This window comes from Lepidochelys kempii, chromosome 22, assembly GCF_965140265.1.
Source record: "Lepidochelys kempii isolate rLepKem1 chromosome 22, rLepKem1.hap2, whole genome shotgun sequence".
Lineage (NCBI taxonomy): Eukaryota > Metazoa > Chordata > Testudines > Cheloniidae > Lepidochelys > Lepidochelys kempii.
The window spans coordinates 6,962,705-6,986,063 of NC_133277.1; the positions used below are offsets into that span (position 1 = coordinate 6,962,705).

General features: G+C 44.3%; 1 protein-coding gene across 7 annotated transcripts in view; it reads right to left on the reverse strand.

The window, feature by feature from the left end:
• Positions 1-909: 909 nt before the first annotated feature.
• Positions 910-23,359, reverse strand: part of APLP2 (amyloid beta precursor like protein 2) — a 73,455-nt gene continuing 51,005 nt past the window's right edge. The window contains exons 5-18 of one of the 7 annotated variants that reach the window (XM_073321074.1): positions 21,638-21,816; positions 20,751-20,962; positions 18,774-18,941; positions 16,556-16,686; positions 16,039-16,113; positions 14,583-14,741; positions 13,986-14,114; positions 11,456-11,555; positions 8,619-8,792; positions 7,924-7,959; positions 5,097-5,179; positions 4,077-4,151; positions 3,207-3,362; positions 910-2,437 (exon numbers count right to left, since the gene is read on the reverse strand). In XM_073321074.1, coding sequence (XP_073177175.1) covers positions 2,336-2,437; positions 3,207-3,362; positions 4,077-4,151; positions 5,097-5,179; positions 7,924-7,959; positions 8,619-8,792; positions 11,456-11,555; positions 13,986-14,114; positions 14,583-14,741; positions 16,039-16,113; positions 16,556-16,686; positions 18,774-18,941; positions 20,751-20,962; positions 21,638-21,816 — 1,779 coding nt within the window. In that variant the 3' untranslated portion in view covers positions 910-2,335. The remainder of the gene's footprint in view (positions 2,438-3,206; positions 3,363-4,076; positions 4,152-5,096; positions 5,180-7,923; positions 7,960-8,618; positions 8,793-11,455; positions 11,556-13,985; positions 14,115-14,582; positions 14,742-16,038; positions 16,114-16,555; positions 16,687-18,773; positions 18,942-20,750; positions 20,963-21,637; positions 21,817-23,359) is intronic. The other 6 variants (XM_073321076.1, XM_073321079.1, XM_073321075.1 and 3 more) reach the window with 6 other exon arrangements.

Genomic DNA, 23,359 nt, shown 5'->3' on the forward strand with positions numbered 1-23,359 from the left:
CAATATAACCTGCTGGCATGCATTTAAACCAAACATTAGAACTAAGCTCTCCTGGGGCAGAGGTTAGAGCTAGATCATTGTACTATAAAAATCCCTGATTGTATCTGTCATTGCCAGTTAGAGGGGTGGATGGAGAGCTGGCAGCCAGAATGGCTTGGCCAGCTTGCTTTAGAAGACTTATCTTTTCCATAACTGCTGTTTGAGATATGGAATAGACATGAGCAACACATTAGTGAGCATACTTGCCCCATGCACCGCTGCTGGAAGTTTTTCCCCTTAGCAGTGTCTCTAGGGGACCAGCTCCGGCACCCTCTGGAGTGGTGCCATTGGTTCCCCCCTACCCCTGTTACTTCTTGCTGGAAACTGACAGTGGGGAAGGAGGCTGAACCCCCATGGATTCCAGGTGCACACACCCCTAATATGGAATGGACATAAGCAAGCCCTCCAAGAACACCACTAGTCCTGACACTTCTAAGGGAGCATACCAGCATCAACCTGTACCCAGGGAATAAATTTGGCATCAGAACTAGCTAACTTGGAATGCATTTTGGAAACAATCTGAACATGAACAGAAGCCATGGCTCAGACATTGGAGTACCTGGTTTGTTTGACAGCTGCAGCCTGAAGAGAGACAGCTATAAAGTAGTCCTCACGGTTGGTTTACATCACTATTGTCCCCTTCTCTTCACAAAGGTTAGCAGAGCTGAGTGCACTATGAATGTTCCTTGTGCTGGTGCAGGGAGAATACTTCCCCCTCAGTAACAGTGAGCAGCAGTCCTTTCATTCAAGGACTAACTATGAACTGGAGTTGTAGGTGTGCAAAAAAGGGAAAAACTCCCCTGGGCTTTGACAAGGGCAAGGAGGGAAGACAAGATCCCGAACACCCATGAATAAAGAAAGAAATCGATCTGGAAGTTAAAGTGTTTATTGATGTGTTTAAACTTTGTACATTCCCCACAGACCACATTAAGGAGTTTGCAGGTTAAGTTAAATCTGTGCATAGTGGGAAGAGACACGGAAGGGGGGGAGGGGAAACAAAGTCACAGGAAAATAGAAAAAATACACCACAGGTTACCAGAACCTCCAGATTTAAAAAAGCCATGAGCATGAACATCAACTATACAAGCATTACAAAGACATGATGGTAAATGGAACACCGTGCCCCCCCCGGCCCCTGCTCTCCTCAGGGTCTGTGCATCCAGTTTTCTGTAAAATAGGCAGTATCCATTTCCTATCTCTCTCCCACATCCCCAACTTGAAGTAAAATCCCATGTTATTCAGTTCCCCAAATGCTTGATTATTGCAAGGCTTGGGCATTCTGACCATGCACACAACTCCAGAACAGCCCAGCCTCATTAGAAAGAGATGCAGAGCTCCAAAACCTCCATTTGGAGACTACTTACCATGTGGTAGGGGGAGGGTGGACTGGAGAAAGTTACCAAGTAGTAGCAACAGGGCACAGCTAATGCCAGATGGGCACTGAAGGAGGCTGGTTAGAGGATCAGAAGGCGGGATTTAAATTCAATATCAAAGACTTCCAACTGTAGAGCAAGACTGAATTGAGAAGATCAGGGGAATGTGCAGACTCCAGAACAACCATGTTCTAACATTCCACTAGAATGGCTATAAACAAAGATGCTAGAAGCCTTTTAACTCCTTGCCTCCAGGGAGTCTAGATTCCTAGAAACCACACCACTATGCTGCAGAAGTGCACAGATCACTGGCAGGCAGCAGGGGATTTTTATAAAGCTGTTCGTTAATCTTTTTGAATTGCACCCTTAGTTATGTTCTCTCAGCTCCTAACCCTATTTAATCTCTTTGCAACTTCTGGCAAAATTCACTTAAAAAAAGAATACTGCTTTATATATAAAAGCCAAAATGACCAAAGAGCCACAAGTGTCTTCTTTATACAATGTGGCTGGTACAAATGACCTTCAATATACAAGTGGTCTATCAGAAATAAAAATCAACATTTCCCATTTATATATATAGCGCTTGTATCAGACGACAACACAACAGAACTGGGATTTTCAGATTAATTTTTTAAAAAAGAAAAACTACATCTCAGTCAAATATCTGCAATAGATCCATTTGTCCCATTTAAGAAGATTTATATATCATATATTGTTATATTATCATTTCTTCACCCATTTAAAAGAATGGAAATTGCATCTCTACAGTAGTAATTATAGTCTTAATGATCCAGGAGTTCTGAATGTAAGATGAAGTCCCCTTGAAGCAACTGTTGGTCAGGAGTCTATCCAAAACACTGGACCATTTTGGCCCTCCCTGCCCTGCCCCTTTGCCGGTCAGGGCTGCTGCATTTTCAGATCCTTTAAATCTGCATCTGCTCCAGGTATTTGTAAGTTGGGTTCTCATAGCCATGGTTCTGCATCTTGTTCAGATGCCGCTCCTCTGGGGTAAGCATTGGGTCAACCTTAAAAAAAGAGACCAGACAGTTACCAAACTCAATGGAGTCCCCACAGCAATTTGCAGGTCTAACTTCTTCGCAACTATGGTTGTTGGGAAGGTGCTAGAACTACAGGTGGCAAGATACAACCAATACCATCAGCCACTGGAGGCAGCTTGTTGTTTATTCCCTGGCAAGTGGTGAAAAATTCAGAAGCTGTCTGGCTCCGAAGGCCTTCTCTTGCCTGCCCTCTGCCCCACATAGACGGAGCAGTGGATAGAGAAGAATGTTTCTTTAGGACACTTAAACAGCATGGTACAAATATGAATGTGAAACAGATCATGTCTCTTTACATGCTGGAGGAAGAGGTAAAGCAGCCCAGCTGCACTAAGTCACCATTACAGCTAGGATAAAAATCAAGTTGCTGCTGCCTCCCAGCTCCATGCACTTTAATAGCTGCTACATTATGTGGAGGGTGAATTACTATCCATCAGACCTGCTTATTCCCTTGCTCAAGATTTAGGCTTGAAAGCTCATTTAATGCCAAATCCCATCTTCAGACAGACACGGATGCCTAACTCAATTCTTTGTGATTAGTGAAGACCACTGTTAAGTGGTAGATCCCAGCATGAGACACTAATGAAAAAATACCTGCATGCTAATACATAAGCCAGAACCCTGTAGGAGCTGAGATGCTTAAATCTGAGGATACTGCACAAAGGGGTGTCAGCATCATAAACTAACTCAATGCTAACAATTACCCTGCTCAGTTAGTATAGCAGAAGCTGTGTCTCACCTCCACAATCCCATGGCTGATGGTCCCATACTGCCTCTTCCTTAGCATCACCAAGCTGATTACTATAACTGTGGCTATGGCAACTGCAATCACCAAGAGACCGATGAGGGCACTGCTGCTCAAACTGAAGTCCTCACGAAGGGAGCTATCATTATCCTGCAGAGAAGGGGGGGAGGGGGGGAGGAGATACTTAAATGCAACCCTAGGAGGTAGCCACCAATAAGGTCTTAAACCATCTGTGATATGAAGACATGAGCGATTATGCTTGGCACCCTGAATATTTAAGGAGTACTTGTGGCACCTTAGAGACTAATCAATTTGAGCATAAGTTTTCATGAGCTACAGCTCACTTCATCGGATGCATGCTGTTGAAACTCACTTCATCGGATGCGTACTGTGGAAACAATTTCCACAGTATGCATCCGATGAAGTGAGCTATAGCTCACGAAAGCTTACGCTCAAATAAATTGGTTAGTCTCTAAGGTGCCACAAGTCCTCCTTTTCTTTTTGCGAATACAGACTAACACGGCTGTTACTCTGAAACCTGAATATTTAACATCTCCCTGCCTTGCAAAAAGGGAATCTAACAAATGGTTTCCCACACGATGCTGACCCATGCTGCTTACGGGTCCCACAAGGCATTTTTAAGCAAGTCAGTGTCATTCTCTTTATTGGTAGCTACGTAGAACTGTAGTTCTAGGGAAGAAATCAGAGCAATGCCACTCCCTGCAAGGTATCAGCAGGGTTCCGCCATTCCCAAAACTTTAGAGACATCTCAGAGTAAGTGGACACACAGAAACACCAGACGCTGAAATTGATTTTAGGATTCACTAACTGCTAAGTCCCTTTTTTGGGTGGCCACATACATACCGGCTCATCCACCAGTCCACCGACTCGCTCTGCATTGAAAATCATTTCCTTCACATCAAGGGTTTCATCAATTACCTGAAAACAGTCACGAAGGCATTTTATACAAGGAGCCAGGAACAACAGGCACAGGATCTCATGGCTGGAGAAGAGACCTTTCCTGCACAATGCAGCAGGGTGCTTCGGCTGGGTCAACAGCCACTCAACTCTGCTAGATGCCCACCACCTTCTCACCCTCTCATAAGAAGGGGATAGCCATCAGCCATTTACAGCCACTGTGCCAGCATCACAACATGCAGGAATAATTAAACTGAGGCCAAGCTGAGACTATCTCAAGGACCTTGGTTCAACTGCAGACATTTGCTTTGGGCACTTCAGCTGTGTTACATAAATCGATCCTCTTGGCTTTAAAATGAATTTAGAAGTCAAACCCCAGTGTTGATTTTACCCAAGAAGGAGGGCAAGGAGGCAGCAACTAGAATTCAACTCATTCATGCCACTGAAGATCGAACCAATACCAACAGTAAACAGTGTATGCACCGTGTCACTGGCTTTCAGTTTCAGTGGCCAGCAAAGCTTGTTAAACCACTGAAAAACATCGCCAAAACCATCAGCTGCTTAGTAGATGTGGTCTTATTGTAGAGGTGGAGCAGAACAGCACTCAGTACATTTGATGTGATCTGAAGACAGGCAGCTGCCTAACAAAGGTGGGTTTTCAGCAGGTTTCATTGTCTATCAAAGAGCTCTGCTTTCTATCTAGGGAAGCCATTTCTAAACCAGACACTTCAACAAGTCATTCTACAACTGGGGGCTCTGGATCTCCCCCTTCCCTTGTCCTCCCACACTTGCAGCACTAAACAGTATTAGGAAATTATGTTAGTCAGAAAACCAACTCCCCTGCACCATATGGATAATGAAAACACTGACATTCCATGAGCAGGAAAAAGGCATGGAAATAAGCCACCAATGTTCATTAGTCTCCAAGTCAGGCTGTGCTTTAGAAAATACAGGCAGAGGGCTTACCACATTCTCATCCACTTTGTTCTTGCTGTTAATCACTTTCTCTTCAGCCCCAATCAGTCCATCCAGATCAGCCATGCCAGAACCTACACCAAAAAGGTTAAGTGTTACATTAGATGTAGGCAGACACCATTCATCATACCTTAGCAGCAACTAGGAAAGATTGCCTACTCTCCGGAGTGCTGTCACTGTGAGTGACATTCAGAGTGCAGGCTGCCAATTACTAGCCCCTCTTCATGCTATGCTTCAGGAGGGGGAGCTGGTGCTAAGCTACAGTGAAACGATTTGGGGGTTTCCTGGTGGATAAAGACAAATGCAGTGGGTATGACTGGAGAGGAGAGGATACACAAAAAGGTGTTGAGTGTAAATCCACAACTATTCTGCTACAAAAACCCTGTTATGGCAACAAATAAAGGGAGCGGAGAAGAACACTGCTGGATCACCATGACTCCAGGAAGGTAGAACATACCCTCCTCTCCCTTAACAGTGCACAGGGAGCACTTTACACAACAGCACGGTCAGCACCATCTCTGTCAGGATCAAGCACATCAGCAAGTGCCTCAGGAACAGGAGTTGCAAGGTCACCCAGCACAGCTCTGTAATGAGCTGTTGTCCCATCACTGGCACAGGCCCCAAAAAAATCAATCCCAGAGAAAGGTGGGAGAAAATAAGCTAGTCCTTGAATCAGAGTATCACTCATCCATGACTAGGCTGAAATCTAGTGTGGGCTGCAAAGGAGAACATCAACTAACAACAGGCTGCTCTGCATAAACAGTTTGATCTGGAGCTTTTATAAATAGATCAGAACAGAAAAGGCTGATGCAACACAACTTAGGTCTACAGCTAACAACTTGGGAGATGGCGAGCATCAAATATCAGGGTATGCAAAACAAGTGTCCTTCACAACACCTATGACAAAGCAAAGGGGACAATGGGGCTGCAATCCAAACTCAGCTGAGCCTCCAGCTTCAGAGTGGGGCATTTGGGGAAAATATTACATACAGCACTTAATACAGTACTTCTAAATGATTGAACACACCTCTGGGCACTTGCTGAGCTTGCAGCTTGGCTAATGCATTATATTAGCTGCTGATGGAGTTGTTGCAAGTTCTCTGATGAGGGGGAGGAAAGGAGAGTTGGCTCCAGGGCAAGCCTTCACCATGACAGCTTTTATTGCCTGAAAATGCCAAGGAAACGAATGTCTCACTCCAGCTCCGCCAGGAAGGAGCTGCTGGGGTTTTATTGCATCCCCTTCCCCATATGCTTCTTTGGAGACATTCAGTTTCTAGGCACAACCACAGCTGCCTGTCACTTTCCAGGGCTGCACAGGTGGGTCACTTTACTGTGAAAGTGAATAGTTCAGAGTTTCTGGAGATATTAACCGAAAGTGTTTCTAGAGAACCATCTTGTCAACCCTGGCCTGAGGCTGTTTGCCCAGTTCTAAGGAGCCAACATAGCTGTCTCTAAGCTGGGAATTCAGCTGCTGTGACAAGTATTGCCATTTGGTATAGTGCTGTGCACTGTTCAATACCCCAAGCTTCTTGGAGCTCAGAGATACAGCTGATTAGATTATATACATCCCTGGAAAACAGCAGCTTTTTATGGAATATCCTGAAAGAGGGAGAATGTAGGGCCTGATCCTCTGCCCCTGAAGTCAGTGGGAGCTTTGCTATTTACTTAAACGGGAAAAGATCAGCCTGTTCCTCACTTCTTGAATTCAATGTGAAAGTACAGTGTCCACATTCAGTCAGCTGCCAATTGTTCCAGACCACAAATGGAGCTCACTTCAGTTGCAGTTAAACAAATATTCAAAAGTGAAACGAGTTGCAGGCTATCCAACCTCTGGACTACAACAGTGACTTGTGTCGTTATTAAACGGTTATAAAAAAAAGTTCTCACCTTGGGAAATTTTGGAGCAAATTTAGAATCAAAAGCAGGTTGAAGCAAATGGGATCCCTTCCAGCATGCTACATGAGCACGACTAAATAGCAAGGGTCTTCATACACAAACGTTACTACAAGACTTGCCTTCTCTTAGAGAAGGCACACTCAGACTAGTAGACAAGCTAGGTCTGATTCTACAGTATTTAACAAAGGATTTGACAAATTAAAGCAATTTGTTTACTGTCAGTTCTCCACCTCCCAGTCAATCCCCCTTCAGCCAGAGTCCTTTGCTGCATGAATTAAGCAAGAGCTAGCAATGTTGGTATACCTAAAAGCAGAAATAGATGAACACTGAGAACTAGCACAGTACAAAGACATTCTAGATGTTAAAAGGGAAGATGCAAAGGATACTATAAAGCAGAGTGAATGAATGAATGAATCATTTGCCTGCATGATACTAGGTCCCACTAGATACATGCCCTGTTGGGTACTGTCTGAGTGCCAGAGCGAATCCTCACCCTCTCTCCACAGTTGCTCACTCCTGTGTTAGTGTGGTCACCAGAACAGACACTACAGTACATGAAACTGTATTTGGAGTTACCTTCCATGCTGTCAAATTTCTTTGAACCAGTGCTAAACATCTCTCAAAATAAGATGGTGAGAACTGCTACACAATTCCCAAGGGGACTGCTGAACCTAAATTGCTTTTGGGGGCAAACTAATTATGCATTCCTAGAATTCCTGTGATAGACTGGAAAAAGGTCACTGATGCAATCAAACTAACCTGTTTCTTTAGCAAAACAGGGCATGGCTAAGTCAGCCCTGGTCATCTACACAGAGCAGGAAGGTGAAAAGAAGGTGAGATTGAGAAACTAAAAATGAAGCTACCAAACACTGTAAAGGTAGGGGAGTGATGGGAGACACTGAGGGAGCAGCTTAGAACCAACCTTTCTTCATTGGATGGTACAAATCCGGCTGAGGATCTAGCAGGAGGGAAAACAAAAACAAAAATAGCAGAAAAAGGAGATTAAGAGAGAAAGGGAAAAAGGCTTCTGCGTGATTTCTGACTGACCCTGGATAAAGCTTTTATTTTACAGCTTTGTTATAGCTTAGTCTGTTCAGGCATTTTAAAAAATATATTAAAAAGCCACACAAATGCCAGCTGTCAACACCCTTTGATTAAAAAGACTCCCCCACAGCAGTTTTTGGTAACAAAGTTCAATGTTACACTGGAGCATTTTGGTTAGACAAAGAATTCCAGAATCAAGCAGCACCAAAAAAAAAAAAAAAAAAAAAAAAAATTAGCATACCCTGCAAAGGGAAATTAATAAAATTCCGGAAATGGCCAACAGCATCAAAATCAAGGACAAACTAAGATGGCTATTAGGGACTGCAGATTACTAGCTGCACTGGCTCTGTCCCAAACCAGTAGAGCATCTTCTGATGAGATGGACAGCTTAGGTTTTATATCATACAGGCAGCTTTGACAGTAGTGCTCTCATGGGAAATTCTGCAGCAAATGCTTCAGCCCTGAAAGTCCACAGAGGGATAGAGCACACTGTATTGCATGGGCTTTGATGTCCATTTCAGCTGAATGTGTTCAGGTTCCCTAAAACAAATGCACACTTTTGGCTCTACGTACCTTCGTTTCCAGGCAAGGCTGGGAAGGTCTTCACCTGGAATGGACGGAAGGGTTTGCCCTCCTGGAGGGGTATCTCTTCACTTTCCTCAGAGCTCACTCGGACATCTACCTGGGACTCTGAGATGGAGGATGTGAACTGGTCCATGTCAGTACGCTGCTCCTGAAGCAGTTCATCTGTAACAGTGAACAAGCAGCCAGGGAGAAGAGTAAGAGGAGGAAGAAATTGTTCCCTATACTGAATGCAGTTGCTAGAACTCCTCATTGCTTCAAGAACAACAATTTTTGCTCCTCAGAATGCAGTTGTGCCATCTGGTTGTCTTTTATAGGGACAGGGACACACAGAGACACTAGTTTGAAGAGGCTGCAACATGAACGTCTGCAGGGGGAAACTAATGCTTTGTAGCCTCTCTCAAAGAATGTTCAAATCATCATCTTCTGTATGGTCAGGGTTTTAGAAAGGCAATAACTTACTCCTTGCCCTATAGAAAACTCCTGCTATTTTGGTAATGTGCTGTGTAACAGCAGCATGCAGCTGGTCCTTGAAGCTACAATACACCAGAACTAGGATTATAGCTCAGCCAGCTAATGATTTGTTCTTTAGACCATGCCAATTTGTGTCCCTTTGTTTCAACACCTTGCACTGTTTAAGGATTAGAATTTTCCTACAATGTCTATCTAAATTCTCATATTGGTACCCATCAGTATAGTAGCCGAGTGCTTACGGAAGAGTGGTAGACTTTGAATAAAAGGGATCAAATATAGACAGACTGAGTCGGCTGGGGGAGAAAGTGGGGTGCATGATCCTTTAAATGTAGTTGGTGTGGGGCAGCGGGGGAAGCTGGTCTTCCTGTGGGTTGTCAGACTTAAGACCTGTGTTAAGTCTGAAGGAGGATCTCCATCCTGGGCCGTCAATAAAGACACTGGCTAGAGGAGGTGGTACAATCTGAACCAAGAGACATTTGTGACAAGGGGTGTATGGTGGGGGTGAATGAGACAGTGACATTCCAATTATAGGGCAGGGATCTGCTTGTACTCACTGATCTCCTTTTTACCCCAGGGCAGGGAAGAAAGGAGGCTTGAGAGTTACTGTGAAATTGTTGTAGCCTTTTATAGCTTCACAGTTTAAAGCCAAAAGGGACCTTTACAAGAGCTAGTCTCCTATATAGCACAGGCCAGAGAATTTTTACCATTCAATGCTGGCATCAGCCAAATCATTTGTAGTTGAACTAGAGCCTAGAATCGGAACTGGAAGGGACCTCGAGAGCTCATCTAGTCCAGACCCCTGCACTCTTGGCAGGACTAAGTATTATCTAGACCATCCCTGACAGGTGTTTGTTCAACCTGCTCTTAAAAATCCCCAGTGATGGAGATTCCACCACCACCTCCCTAGACAATTTATTCCAGTGCTTAATCACCCTGACAGGAAGTTTTTCCTAATGCCCAATCTAAACCACCCTTGCTGCCATTTAAGTCCATTGCTTCTTGTCCTAGCCTCAGAGGTTAACAATAATTTTTCTCTGTCCTCCTTGTAACAACCTTTTATGTACTTGAAAAAGGTATGTCCCCTCTCAGTCTTCTTCAGACTAAAAACAAACCCAGTTTTTTCAATCTTCCCTCATAGGTCATGTCTTCTAGACCTTTCATCATTTTTGTTGCTCTTCTCCGGACTTTCTCCAATTTGTCCACATCTTTCCTGGAATGTGGTGCCCAGCACCGGACACAATACTCCAGTTGAGGCCTAATCAGTGCAGAGTAGGGCAGAAGAATTACTTGTAGTGTCTTGCTTACAATACTCCTGCTAATGCATCCCAGAACGATGTTTGCTTTTTTTGCAACAGCGTTACACTGTTGACTCATTTAGCTTGTGATCCACTCTGACACCCAGATCCCCTTTCTGCAGTACTCCTTCCTAGGCGGTCATTTCCCACTTTGTATGTGTGCAACTGATTGTTCCTTCCCAAGTAGAGTACTTCGCATTTGTCCTTATTCAATTGCATCCTATTTACTTCAGACTATTTCTCCAGATCATTTTGAATTTTAATCCTACCCTCCAAAGCACTTGCAACCCCTCCATCTTGGTATCGTCTGCAAACTTTAAGTGTACTCTCTATGCCATTATCTAAATCATTGAAGATATTGAACAGAACAGGACCCAGAACTGATCCCTGCGGGACCCTACTTGTTATGCCCTTCCAACATGACTGAACCACTGATAGCTATTCTCTCTCTGGGAACGATTTTCCAACCAGTTATGTACCCACCTTGTAGTAGCTCTAGATTCTATTTCCGAGTTTGCTTATGAGGAGGTCATGTGAGACCGTAAGAAAAGCCTTACTGAAGTCAAGATATACCACATCTACCGCTTCCCCCCAATACGTCCACAAAGCTTTTTACCCTGTCAAAGAAAGCTATCAGGTTGGTTTGACAGGATTTGTTTTTGACAAATCCATGCTGACTGTTACTTATCACCTTATCACCTAGGTGTTTGCAAATTGATTGCTTAATTATTTGCTCCATTATCTTTCTGGGTACAGAAGGTAAGCTGACTGGTCTGTAATTCCCCGGGTTGTCCTTATTTCCCTTTGTATAGGTGGGCACTATATTTACCCTTTTCCAGTCTTCTGGAATGTCTCCCATCTTCCATGACTTTTCAAAGATAATTGCTAATGGCTCAGATATGTCCTCAGTCAGCTCCTTGAGTATTCTAGGATGCATTTCATCAGGCCCTGGTGATTTGAATCTCAGACAATCTCACTTTGCCCTGAGAAATGTGGCCTTGGTGGGGTTTTTTTTGGAGCTGTCCTAGTTTATCAGCACCAGCATAGAGAAGTACTAACCGATCTCATCCTGGATTTCTTCAGCCACGTATGGTACCTTGTAGAGCAGAGATAGGCTTTGATTCATCCTCTCCTCAATCACATGGAGATGTGTCATCACCTGACAACACAAAAGGGCCAATTTAAGAACCACAGAAGGTAATGCATCTGTAGTATCATCATCTTTCAGAAACAGGACCACAGAGTTTGCCCTAGGATCAGACAGTTCACTGGTACATCAAGTCAGATATCCCAACTGTGGCACTGGCTTATATCATGCTCCACAGGAAGGCAGCCTCCACATAAAGCAACAAGCCATTTGCACATTGCAGCAGGGGCCAGGGAGGAATCCTACTTCCTACAGCAATCAGTTTTTTCTCAGAAGCATACAAATTGATGCTGACAGACATTAACTATGGTCAATATTAAATACTGTTTCATGTAACTGCAGACAAGTAGTAAACTGAAAATCCTGCCTCCCTTTGGCAGTGGAGACCTCCAAGTGTGCCAAGGTGTACAGGGCAGGGCCCCTGGTCTAACAGACTGCACGTGAGTGAAGACCCAAAGGATGGCAAGAATGTTTACAAGCCAAACAAAAAGCATGGTTTTGGCAATACAATGCTGAGTCTACACAGAACTTCTGGGCAAAACAGGGTCTTAGTCATGCTGCTGCTTTACAAGCCACAAAACTACCATGGTGTATACTTTGTTCTAGTGGAATTCTGGGCTCCCCCCATCACCCACATAATAGATCTATTAGTAAGTGTAAGTTCGGAGACAGCACATGTTGCTCAGTAAGCCCAATTTTCAAACAAGGACATCTAAATTAGGACACAGGGCATTTTATGCACTTCTCAACCCAATACACCACATGCCTATATGCAGCAGTTCGCTGCCCTCATTTGAAAATTGGGTCACATTGTACATAGCCTCAATTCACCCATTAGGCTCATGTTAAATTTAACATTAACTCCACACTTCACCCACAGAGGGTGCTACATGATCAGGGATCACGTGGACTAGAGAGACCATTAATATGGATGGCCAAATGTTGAAGAAAATTAATGAGTTGAATGGACCTGCTTTTATAGTCAGAAGTGACTCTGACCTTTAAAAGCTGGGATGAAAGCAATTTAATTTTACATGTGGCCACCTGTCAATCAAGCAAATCGACTGAGAAGCTGAAAGTGCATTGAAAAGTAAAGCGAATTCAAATTGAATTGTACTACCACATTCCTCACATGTCAATTTGTTGACACTGAAGCTTCAGAATGAATTAAGGGCTGTTTAGGTCTTAGCTTAAGCTTACAGTTCACATACCCCACTGTGGGGTTTTGGCAGCACAAGAACAAAGGAGTCGGGGGAGAGGGGGGTGTATTTGATATACGGGCTGTCTCCGACGAGAGTATTGGATATTCTTCATTCGGAGACAGCTCCCAGTCACTGAGCGTTGTATTTACTACAGAACCCTGTCTAATGTGTGTAAACCAATGGACAGGGAACAGTTTGACGCAGAAAGTTCTAAAGACAAAAGTTCAGAGTCCATCACCAGCACCTCAAGTCAACCTGAAGTTTGTGAAACCAGATACCTGAAGAACTCCTGCAAATGGAAACAGGATACTTCGATTAACTTCTGAATACTAACAGTAGTGCTGTGCACTGCAGTGGGGGAGATCTAGGGATAAGCCCCTGTCCTAGTCTCACTCCCAAAGCCCACAATTCTCTCTGAAATTTTGCCTTGCATTATTACAAGTAAAGCCTCAGGTTACTATTAGAGACACTAATGAAAGATACTGGTTTCTTTATTTTGTGCCTTTGAGAGCATACTGCATCACCAGTATCACCATCTCCCCAATGCAGCCTGTTCCCTTTCATTTGTGTGGGCGTTTCACACAGCATCGGGGGAAAGAAGCCTTTTTTAGAAAGAGGAACAGCAGCCTGGTCCAGTGGCTAGGGCACAGGACTGGGGCTCACGAAGCCTGGATTCCATTTTCAGTTCTATCGCTGACCTTTGGCAAGTCAGTTTCTCTCTGTGCTCGTTTCCCCCTCCCACACGTGTCTCATCTAAGCTTGTGTAAGCCTTTTGGAGCAGGGACAGTCTTACTTTATGCACTTACAGGATCTAGCACAATAGGGTTCTGATCTTGGTTGGGCCTTCAGTGTTACTCTAAGAAATTTTAGAATGTAAAACCACAGAAGTTAACTAAGGGCTTAAGGGCAGATATTGCATCTGAAACTACTTAATGATTGAACTGGCCAGATATTATGCATAATGCATGGCTAAACTGTAGACTATTCCAGGGTACTATCTGAACAGTAAGTATTTAACATTCGGGTAGGTGCTAAGGAGAGCGTCTTTAGCAACAACCAGCATGCATTCAAAATGGGAAAAGAGAGTTCCTCTTCAGTGCACAAAGATGTCAAGCTCCTAAGGTACTCCGCCATTTAGCACGGAGGTGGGATAGATTCCGTGAAAGGCTTTTCTAGAGACTGTCTCCATGAACCACTCCTGGAGTAACAATGTTCCCTTGACAGAAACATTCTTTTGTACCTGAGATTTCATCTGTGCAGCCTTTTCTGGGTCAACTGCCAGGACATGCTGATAATGGCGGACAGTGTGCAGACGGTCCTTGTTCTCGGCACGGACATAACGCTTCAAGGCTTGGAGGATACGGTGGGGCTGCAGAATTTAAGAAGAGTTAAAATTCAATTGGTGGCACAAAGTACAGGATCCCATTCAACAATTACACTGATATATATCTATATATCTATCTATCTATATATCTATATATATCTATCTATATATCTATATATATCTATATCTAAAATTGTCTACTCCGTTTTAGTACTGACAGAACATCTAATCTCCTTTTACAGTACATGTATTGGATACAAACAGCTATGCCTGAAGTATGAAGGTAGAGAGAACTAAGTACAGTTTTCTAGACAATAAGCAGAGCACTTAATGAGTTCAGATGCTCTGCTGATAGGTCTTTGGTACCACTTACCATGATTTGACACAGCTTTCTAAGAGTCTGCTTTCACAGCATGCTAACCCATGCCCCCACAAGGCTCATTCCAGTCTTCCCCCTCCTCAGCCCATGTGGTCACCGTTCATGCCACTCTCAAATGCTCCAACACAACTCACTCGTGGTGGGTCAGCTTGTAGGGCAGCCAAGTAGTTCTCCAAGGCAATCCGACGGCGGTCATTCAACATAGCTTCCACTCGAGCCAGGTGAGTCTCCACAAGCTGCTGCTTCTCACTGGCTGCCTCTTTCTCTAGAGATTTAACCATTGCCTGGAAGTGCTGGAAAGGAGAGAAACAGAACTTATGTAAGTTTGCTACAGCACTGGAGCAACAGAGGGGAATGAACCTAGCTAGAACACCTACTCTTGCTAATCTAATTCCTTAGAGTGTACCGAGATGGTCGCATCCCACACTCCCTGCCCAAGGCATCCAACAGTAAGGAAAGAAGGACACAGAAGACGGATTTTGACTTCAAATGTGCCGTTTAAAATGATAGTCCAATATGCCTTTCAAATGTACTTCACAACAATTTAAACTGTTTGTGGAGAAGGCAGGGTCTTGCAGCTAGAGCAACTGGTTTGGAATCAGATGATCCAGATCATATTTCAGCTCTAGTACGGACTTGATTTAAGAATCCACCTATCGCTCATTTGTATAAAATGGGGATAATACCATCTCCTTCCCTCGCAGGGCTATTAATTTAATTTTATGAAAGGCACTAGATCTAGCATCTGTTCACCTATAGGTACTCAAAGTATTAGAGAGTGAGCTCCCTGGCAGTAGTAAACCATTGTCAACGCTGTGTATATTACCACCACGATGGACCAGAGTAGAAACACCATGTTAAGTTTCGGTATGTGCCATTAAAAACCAAGAAAAACTATTTCCCAAACTAGGAATAAAATTGGTAGAGAGAAGATATAGGCTTCAGAGAGGATTTACAAAACCATGTGAACAGACCACACTAGAGAAAGAGGCCTTAGCCTACTGTAAGAGAAAATGTAACAGCTGTCCTTAGCCTAGTGTGAGTTTACAACAGCCAACTGTCAGAAGATTCTATACCCATCACAAACCCTAGGTCTCCACTGAGATTTCATTCCTGCAAAGCAGGAGTTCAGCAGTTTGCAAGGAAGCCATTTATTTTCAGCCTCATGGGTTTTCACTAGATCTGCACAAATAGGAAGCCTGTGTCCACAGAGAACATCAGAGCCAGACTGAATAGGGCTGTGGGTTCATTTGCAAGCACAGCTGAGCAAAACAAATGCAGGAGGTTTAGAGTTCCCTTTTGGCAGGGCTGCTGACATGCCTGATGGTCCTGCTACTTTCCTGCTAGGAGAGGGGGGGGGAACTGGTAGTACGTAGCACCATTTCCAGTTTTCAGACCAAAAGATGCAATTGAGTCAAGTCTCCCTCTACTAGGCGTTCATCCAAGTAAGGGACGGACTGCTTTTCACTCACAGTGCTTTGGCTTTGAACACTGACAAGCTATCTAGCTTACTCAGGCGAGGATAGATGTCAAGCACTGAACCTCTGGGAACAGAATCAGCTCCCCCTTTTAAGGTGTCTCAACTCTTACCTGAATGAGAGTTTGCCTCTCTGCCTTAGGAAGATTCTTGGCTTGATATTCTGCTTCCTCCCATTCCTTTTTCACCTAAGCAGGCAGAGAGGAGCACAGTTCAGCAAGGCACAGAAACTTATTTCATGTACGTATTTCTGGACTAGCTCATTTTTACATGCACACATGGTGAGATTAATACCTAGCAATGCTGTACTAGAATCAGAGGCCTAACTAGACAGCTGTATCAGAACACCCATAATCACCGACAGCTGTTTCTAACCAACCCAGGGTCTAATCTTAGCATTTAACCCCAAAAGGGCAGCCAGTTTGTTACTCCTGCTGACTTCTGTCCCAACACCTAGGAGGGATACTAAAAACAAAACAAAACCCGCAAACCACAAAGCTGCATGGTCATGTTACAAAAGCAACACAGAAGGTAATTGTAAAGGGAAGTGTGGCTAGCCACTGATCTGTATAGTAGAAGACAGGCAGCAATCGTGCAGCTCAGATGAATGAGAGGTTGTGAGACACTCACCCGGTCCATGCGGTTGTGGTGTCGCACTTCCAGCTGCTCCTTTGCTTTCTGGAAGCGGGCATGCTCGTTATCATCAGCTGGGGTTTCAAAGTACACATCCACATCATCAGTGGGTACAGGAGGAGGGGGAACTGGAAAGAGAAAGTGAGTGGCTCAGACAATTTCTACAGTCCTGGGTTAGCCTATTGTGATAATGGTTGCAAGGAGTGGGGAAGGAGAGGCACCTTCACATCTGCAGAGTTCACCCTCTGTCAAACTGTGTTGAACCACTACCTACCAGGACTTCATTTTGGTATAATTAAATTGCCAATTTGCTGCACAACAACATCAGTAAGTTACAACATTCCCAACACACACAGTAATGCACTGGGGCCACCAGCATCTGTCCAGCTTTCACATTAATTCTGAGGCAAGTGTTACGCAGCAACGGAGCTACGGTAGGACTGCAGAACACAGAACTTTCTCTTCCTTGCCACGCCAGTTTGTCTCTGCCTGAATAGGACATTTTCAGCATTAGCTGCTCACTGACAAACAGGCTCAACACAGCATCAGCAAACTCCATGATCACAACAGGGAATCCCCCACAGAATATTAAAGGAGCAACCCATTCCCATGGAGCAAGGGCTTTTACACCTCAATCCTACTTGCCCTATCAGATGCACCAAGCAGGACTAACAGGCAATGGAATGAGACAAGACAGCAACAGGAGGAGGTTCAGCAAGACGACCTCAACTTGTCCAATCAATTGGAAAGCAAGGAAGTCTCCCATCTTCTTGAAGCATTCAAATTTGGCAAGAGGAGCAATTACATGGAGAATCCGGATATGAAGTCGTACACCACAAAGCCCTTTCCAAAAGGACCATACCAAGCATGGCAGCTACTGCATATTCAGTCACACTCAACCTTGGATATTAGATCTTGCAGGGTGAAATGGGGGTGTGGAGGGGGGGAATGACAAGAATACTGGGTTAGCCCTTATTTTTAAATGGGACCAAATATCTCAAATCAAACTAGCCTGCCTTAAAATACAGGCAGGCAGGACCTCTGCTTAACATCAAATGTGAGACTGCAAACCTCGAACAGCACAGGCCTCATTTCATCCTGCACTTGAGCATCAGCATTGGATAGGTGATTTAGTCCCAGTGTGCACCTGAACACAGAATCTCCCAGTCCAATAGGGAAAATTATTAGGTGAAACATTGGCAAGACTGTAAAACAGGCATTATTTCTGCATGTAAGTGTCATGGCCAGATACATGTTGTATCCTGGGCCTGCTCATAGCATCTCGAAATGAAGACCTCAATTTCCATTCCCAAATCCCTCTGGGACAGGACAAACTTTTGTACAAAAAAGCTCCTGACAGCCGCAGCTTTTATGTCACCACTTCAGTCAGATCAGCCCAATCTAATGCACTTGCATGAAGCTCATTTTGTAAACAGGATTATGGCTGTATAGACGGACTGCCAAGCCCCAGATAAAACAAAAAGCCTTTCAAAGGGCTTTTACAGCAGCTGAAGTGGAAGTGCTGGAGGAGTTCAACAATAAGATTAATAAGGAGGTTAAAATGTTTTTGGTAGTTTTATCATCTGCCATAAAAGCCAGCAGAAACTGATGCCAACAACCTCAAGCTATCAAATGCAAAGGATTAAATCATGTTTCATTTTTCTAGTGGAGCAGAAGGTGGGAACCAGAATTCTGCATTACTTTAGTGAGGATTTTCCAAAGTGCACCAGTAAGAAAAACTTCCTACCAGAAGAATTTTGACTAAGTTCACATTGCCAGAGTGATTGGTTGAACAGATACACGATACTCTGACTAGGGAAGGCAGCTGGGTGAATGAACAAATGAAGTAATTTTATAACAAGAATAGAGATTAAAAACGTTTCCCAGTCCCTGCTACAAATCTAGAAGAGGATAATTGAGCCCTGTGTTCATTAAGTTTGCAGGCCAAGTGTGGGCTTAGGTTGGAGAGATACTTTGCATGTTGAGAAGCCAGTTTTCCCTAGCTGTAGGAAGGAACTTAAACCTAAAAAGCTAGAGAAGCACAGAGACAAGAGGAGATTGCTGCTAAAGGACAGACAGAACTGCTGCAAACACCAGAACCAACAGGACGGGCTACACATGTATCCTCACTTGACCTAGACAAGGAGGAGGAAACACCAAATGCCAGACAGGACAGTGGCTTGCTGCAAAAGGGCCAGTGGCAGGCAGGACTTACTCATCTTTTTACACACAGCCATACAATATTCCTCTGACTCAAAATTGTTCCTGTTGCCTCCGCAGCCTCCATATATAAAGCGAATGCATTTTCTCTTGTATAGGTCGAAGTACCAACGAGGCATCACAGCCCGGCAGGGACCTGTCATCGCCTCCTGGGAGCAGACAGCTGTGTGGAGACGGGTTAGAACATCAGCTAGTGAGGAGTACAGGCTTTGCTAAGCGATTTACAAGTCACTGCTGGCTTGAGGTGAGAAATCCTGCTGCGGCATTGCTCCTCGCCTCACTCCACAACATGCTCGTTAGGGGCACTTTTGAAAGTGCCCCTCAGAGCAGGCTACCGGACCAGTGCTGCAACTGCTTTAGAGCACGAGCAATGCACAGTCTGGAACACTGGAGCAGTTGGCCCAACATGGAGCCTTCATCTGCAAGAGCTATTCTCTTTCAACCAAATAGGTGGAGCAGAGCACTGAATTGGGATACAGATAAATTTCAGAGGTTGTGGGGCTACACCCCATGTGCCCTAAGGACAGAGCTGCCACTGTTTAAAATGCTTAAGATACGACGGAAAGAAAGCCTTTCAGTGCTGCGTGAGGTATTTGACAAGGAAGACATATTCCATTGCAGTTTATTTGAATAGAAGCTTGAATTCAGAGCTGCACAGGTATAAAAACAAGTGGAAAATGCAGGCTATGCACATGGAACATGTCACTGGAGGCTAGCAGCAGCTGGATTTTAGAGTTTTAAAAAGCCTGGAGACTAAAGCAGGAGAATTCAAGACAACTATTACAGCTACAGCATTTTATACAGAAATGGACATCTCTGCAGTAAGCAGTCAGCACAAGTGGCTCTGTTTAGCTGCAGGATTGCAGCTCTGCTGTATAGGTGAGGAACAATTTAACCATTCTGAAGAGAACTGGACTACCATTATAGCAGGCAACCTTGTTTCTTAGAAGCACTGTAGAGGGAAATAAATTGGGCATCCCTGGAAGAGACACCTTTCAGAAGCTAGCCAGCTACACAGCTCACCCTGTTCCAAGCCTATTTTAACATCAGCAGATCTCCGATAATCCCACATATACAATCAGAGTACTGTTTCAGTGAAATCATCTGCAGCACACTGGCACACTACCAGCAAGAGTTTTACCCACAAGACACGAACTGGTAGCAGGGACTCAGTCATCAGTAGTTAATTGAATTTCACTCTTGCCCCCTCCCTCTGCAGATAGACACTCAAAATATAAGAATTTACAGCATGGAATCAACAGTTGGCAGATGCTCTGCTGCAATAGCACCTGCTCCTGACAAGAGCTACAGCAAATATTTAGATAAAGAGGTGTGCTTGGTTGGACTGGGTTGTTTCTCAAGGAAGAGAAGGATTTCATGCAGCGGCTGGGTTGCTTAAAATAGAGCAGGAAAGGAAGCATCTACTGGAAACATCTTGTTTCAGGTACAAGGGGCCAGATTCTGAGCTAGTGTAAATCAGTGTAGCTCCATTATACTCAAAGTTTACACCAGGTGAGAACCTGGCCCAACAGTCTGAGTTTTCTGGAATCCATGTTAGAGAAAAGACAAATCAGAGTTGGCTACTCAAACCTAGGGAGATATTCCAGTCAGCCAAGTGCCCCAAGTTGGTCTATAGCCTCTCCTAAAATTAGGCTATGCAAGTACTGTTTCCTGACTCAACACTGCACCTGGGTGGAGGTACTTGTTTATGTGCCAGTCACCGGGCTTTCTGCCAACAAGACTACTAACAACTGGCAACCTATGTGCCATGCTCTGGAGAGTTAGTGTCACCTTCAACATATCAAAGAAAAGCTGATGCTTGTGTTTCATCATAGATTTGGCAATTAAGGCCTCCGCAGTGGAATCTGTTGGATGGATCGAAAGCACCATCACCGATGCAGTGGTTACAAGATCACCTGGACAGCCAGCCTGAGGGAGCCAGGAGTCAGGTACACTGTGGAGTATGACTTACCTTTCATATCACTGATTATTTCCTTTTCAGACAGAGACCTGTCATTGCTGGACTCAGTAGGGGTCTCTTCATTGTAATCATCTACTTTATAGTTATCATAATAGTAATCCCGGTCTTTCACCACTTCCTCTTCTTCCTCATCCTCTTCCTCCTCATCCTCTTCCACAGCTGTTCCTGTGAAGTCTTCCACATCTGGCTCTGTCGGGAACTCACTAGAGGGATATAATTAAAAGGGAAAGTTTATGCTAATCACTTTGCAGCCAGCCTTTGATGTATAAGAATAAGGATTCTCTTTTCATCTTAGAAGCACAAGAGACAGGAGTATAAACATACTGACTGGTGATCACCCAATCAGCAGCAGGTACAGAAGTTCTCTCATTACAGCTACACTGAGTACAGCCATAGCTTCTTTAAGCCTCTAGCTCAAAGGGGTTTTAAAAAAACGTTATCCCCAATTACCCTTACTTACCTAAACTAAAGGCTACAGCATTTGGAGCCAAGCATCTGGTAGAGCAGCCAGCCATTTTTGAGTGGCTATGGATGGAGGTGCTCCACTCATTTCAGAGAAGTGCTGTGAATTCGTTTTTCCGCCTGTGCACTGCAAGACCTCTCCACTTCCATCATACTTCTCTTCCTCTGAATCCAGGAGCAGAACAAGTATTCTTTGCCATCCCCACCCATGAGGGAATCGCCACTGGTAACAACGAGGCAGTGGCCTCATCATTACTTGCATTACTGTAGCACCTAGTGGCCCTAGTCACAGACCGGAACCCATTGTGCTAGGCGCTGTACAAACAGAAAAAAGGTTTGTCCCTGCCCCAAGGGACTTACAATCTACATAAGAAAAGACATTAACCCAGACTCTACGGAGTGATCAGAAGCTCTACCTTTTATAAAGGTCGTAGTCATCTTCATCCTCATCATCGTCCTCTTCCTCTTTGGAAAGAGCTTCATCCACAATTTTTGTCTGAGGGCAGCATACATACTCTGTGCCATGGAACTGGTCCACCCCACAGGGAAGCAGCATGCCATAACTGTGCAGGATCATCCCCTCTGTCAAACAAGCCTGAGAGGGAAGCCAGGGGTGAAGTTAAAGTCGTATCTTAAAGCAGCACATTAAATTGCTCCCCCCTCATGCTGCAGGTTTAAATAGCCTTTGCCACTCAGGCAGTGCCAGTGGTAATTCCAATGGCGTAAGCTGTATTGGAGACAGGTCACGGGCATTTTTATTTTTTTTGCATCTAATATTCCTTGCTGTTGATAATCCAAAGCACTTATAATAATTGGGCCTACAAATTTACCCTAATTGTAAGCTCAGTTGTGGAAACAGTGAGTACAAACATTTATGAAGTGTTCTAATCACTTAAATGCTGATGGGGAAAAGGTGCAAAGGAGGACAAAGACCTACATAAAGGCTTCCTGATACAATTCAAGGACTGTTTATCAGGCATGATCTTAACAAGAGAAGTGTGGGACCAGAAATCAATGAATCAAAATTCAGTATGTTGGAAGTTAGGCAGCATTGTTGGACAATACAATGAAGCGATAGGTTACTAAGCCCTTTTGGGGGTCCTCAGAAAGACTGGGGGGGAAGAACACTGGCTACCACAACACTGCTGACTGGAGAAAAGGAAGGAGCAAGTTTCACCATCATGGCTGCCACCCCTAGTGTCTCCTGGGACCCCAGGATCCAGCATGACCCCTTTGTACCTTCATCATTCTGAGCCACAGAGATGTCCCAACTAGACCAGGCCAGAAAGAGACCTCACCGCCACCACCTCCACAATCCCAAATACCATCTGGGAAGTCAGACACTGTTCCCCCCTTGGCTCAACCTTGTGTCCTTTTCCTTCCCCACTTCATTTCTTCGCTTTCCTCTCTCCCCGCTTTTGTTTTCTGTCTAATAAGAGCCTGGTTTAGCTGGCCAATACTGTATATTACTGCTCTAAGTCTGACCAGAGATGTAACTAAAAGCAGTCCCCTAAGCAGCCTGATGCTGGTTCAAGTTTGCCAGGTCTCAGAGTGGCTAATAAGACCAGCCAATGCCTGTTTATTTCTGACAATAAGGTGTTCAATTATAGGTAATTAACCAGGCTCTAGGGTAAACGAGACAGACTCGCTGTTGTGGCTTTTTTGTTTTGCAGAGTCCAGGTCAACTAACTCAGGCTTGTGCTATGGGCTAGAAACAGCAGAGCAAATGTTCCCACTTGGACTGGACCCCAGGCTCAGACCCACCTCTCACTGGGTTTCAGAGACCAGGCTCCAGCTTAAGCAGGGACATCTACACTATTTTTAGCTCCATGGTGCAAGCTCAAGTCAGTTGACCTGGGCCCTGAGGCTTGCTGCCGTGTTCGTTTTTGTAGTTTAGATGTACCCTTAGTGGCAAAGAACAGAAAGTTTCACGTCAGGAAGGCAACACTTCAGAGCTACAGCTGCATTTTCCCCTCCTTTTTTGCTGACTATTTCATTACTCATTCTAAAAAGAAGTTAAAGGCATAAAAATTGACTACTGTATATACATGTTCATAAGCCAAATATTTTTGGTAAGAAAGTGATGCATCAAAGAGCAGGGTCGGCTTATAAATGGGTCTACACCAAAATTTGATGAT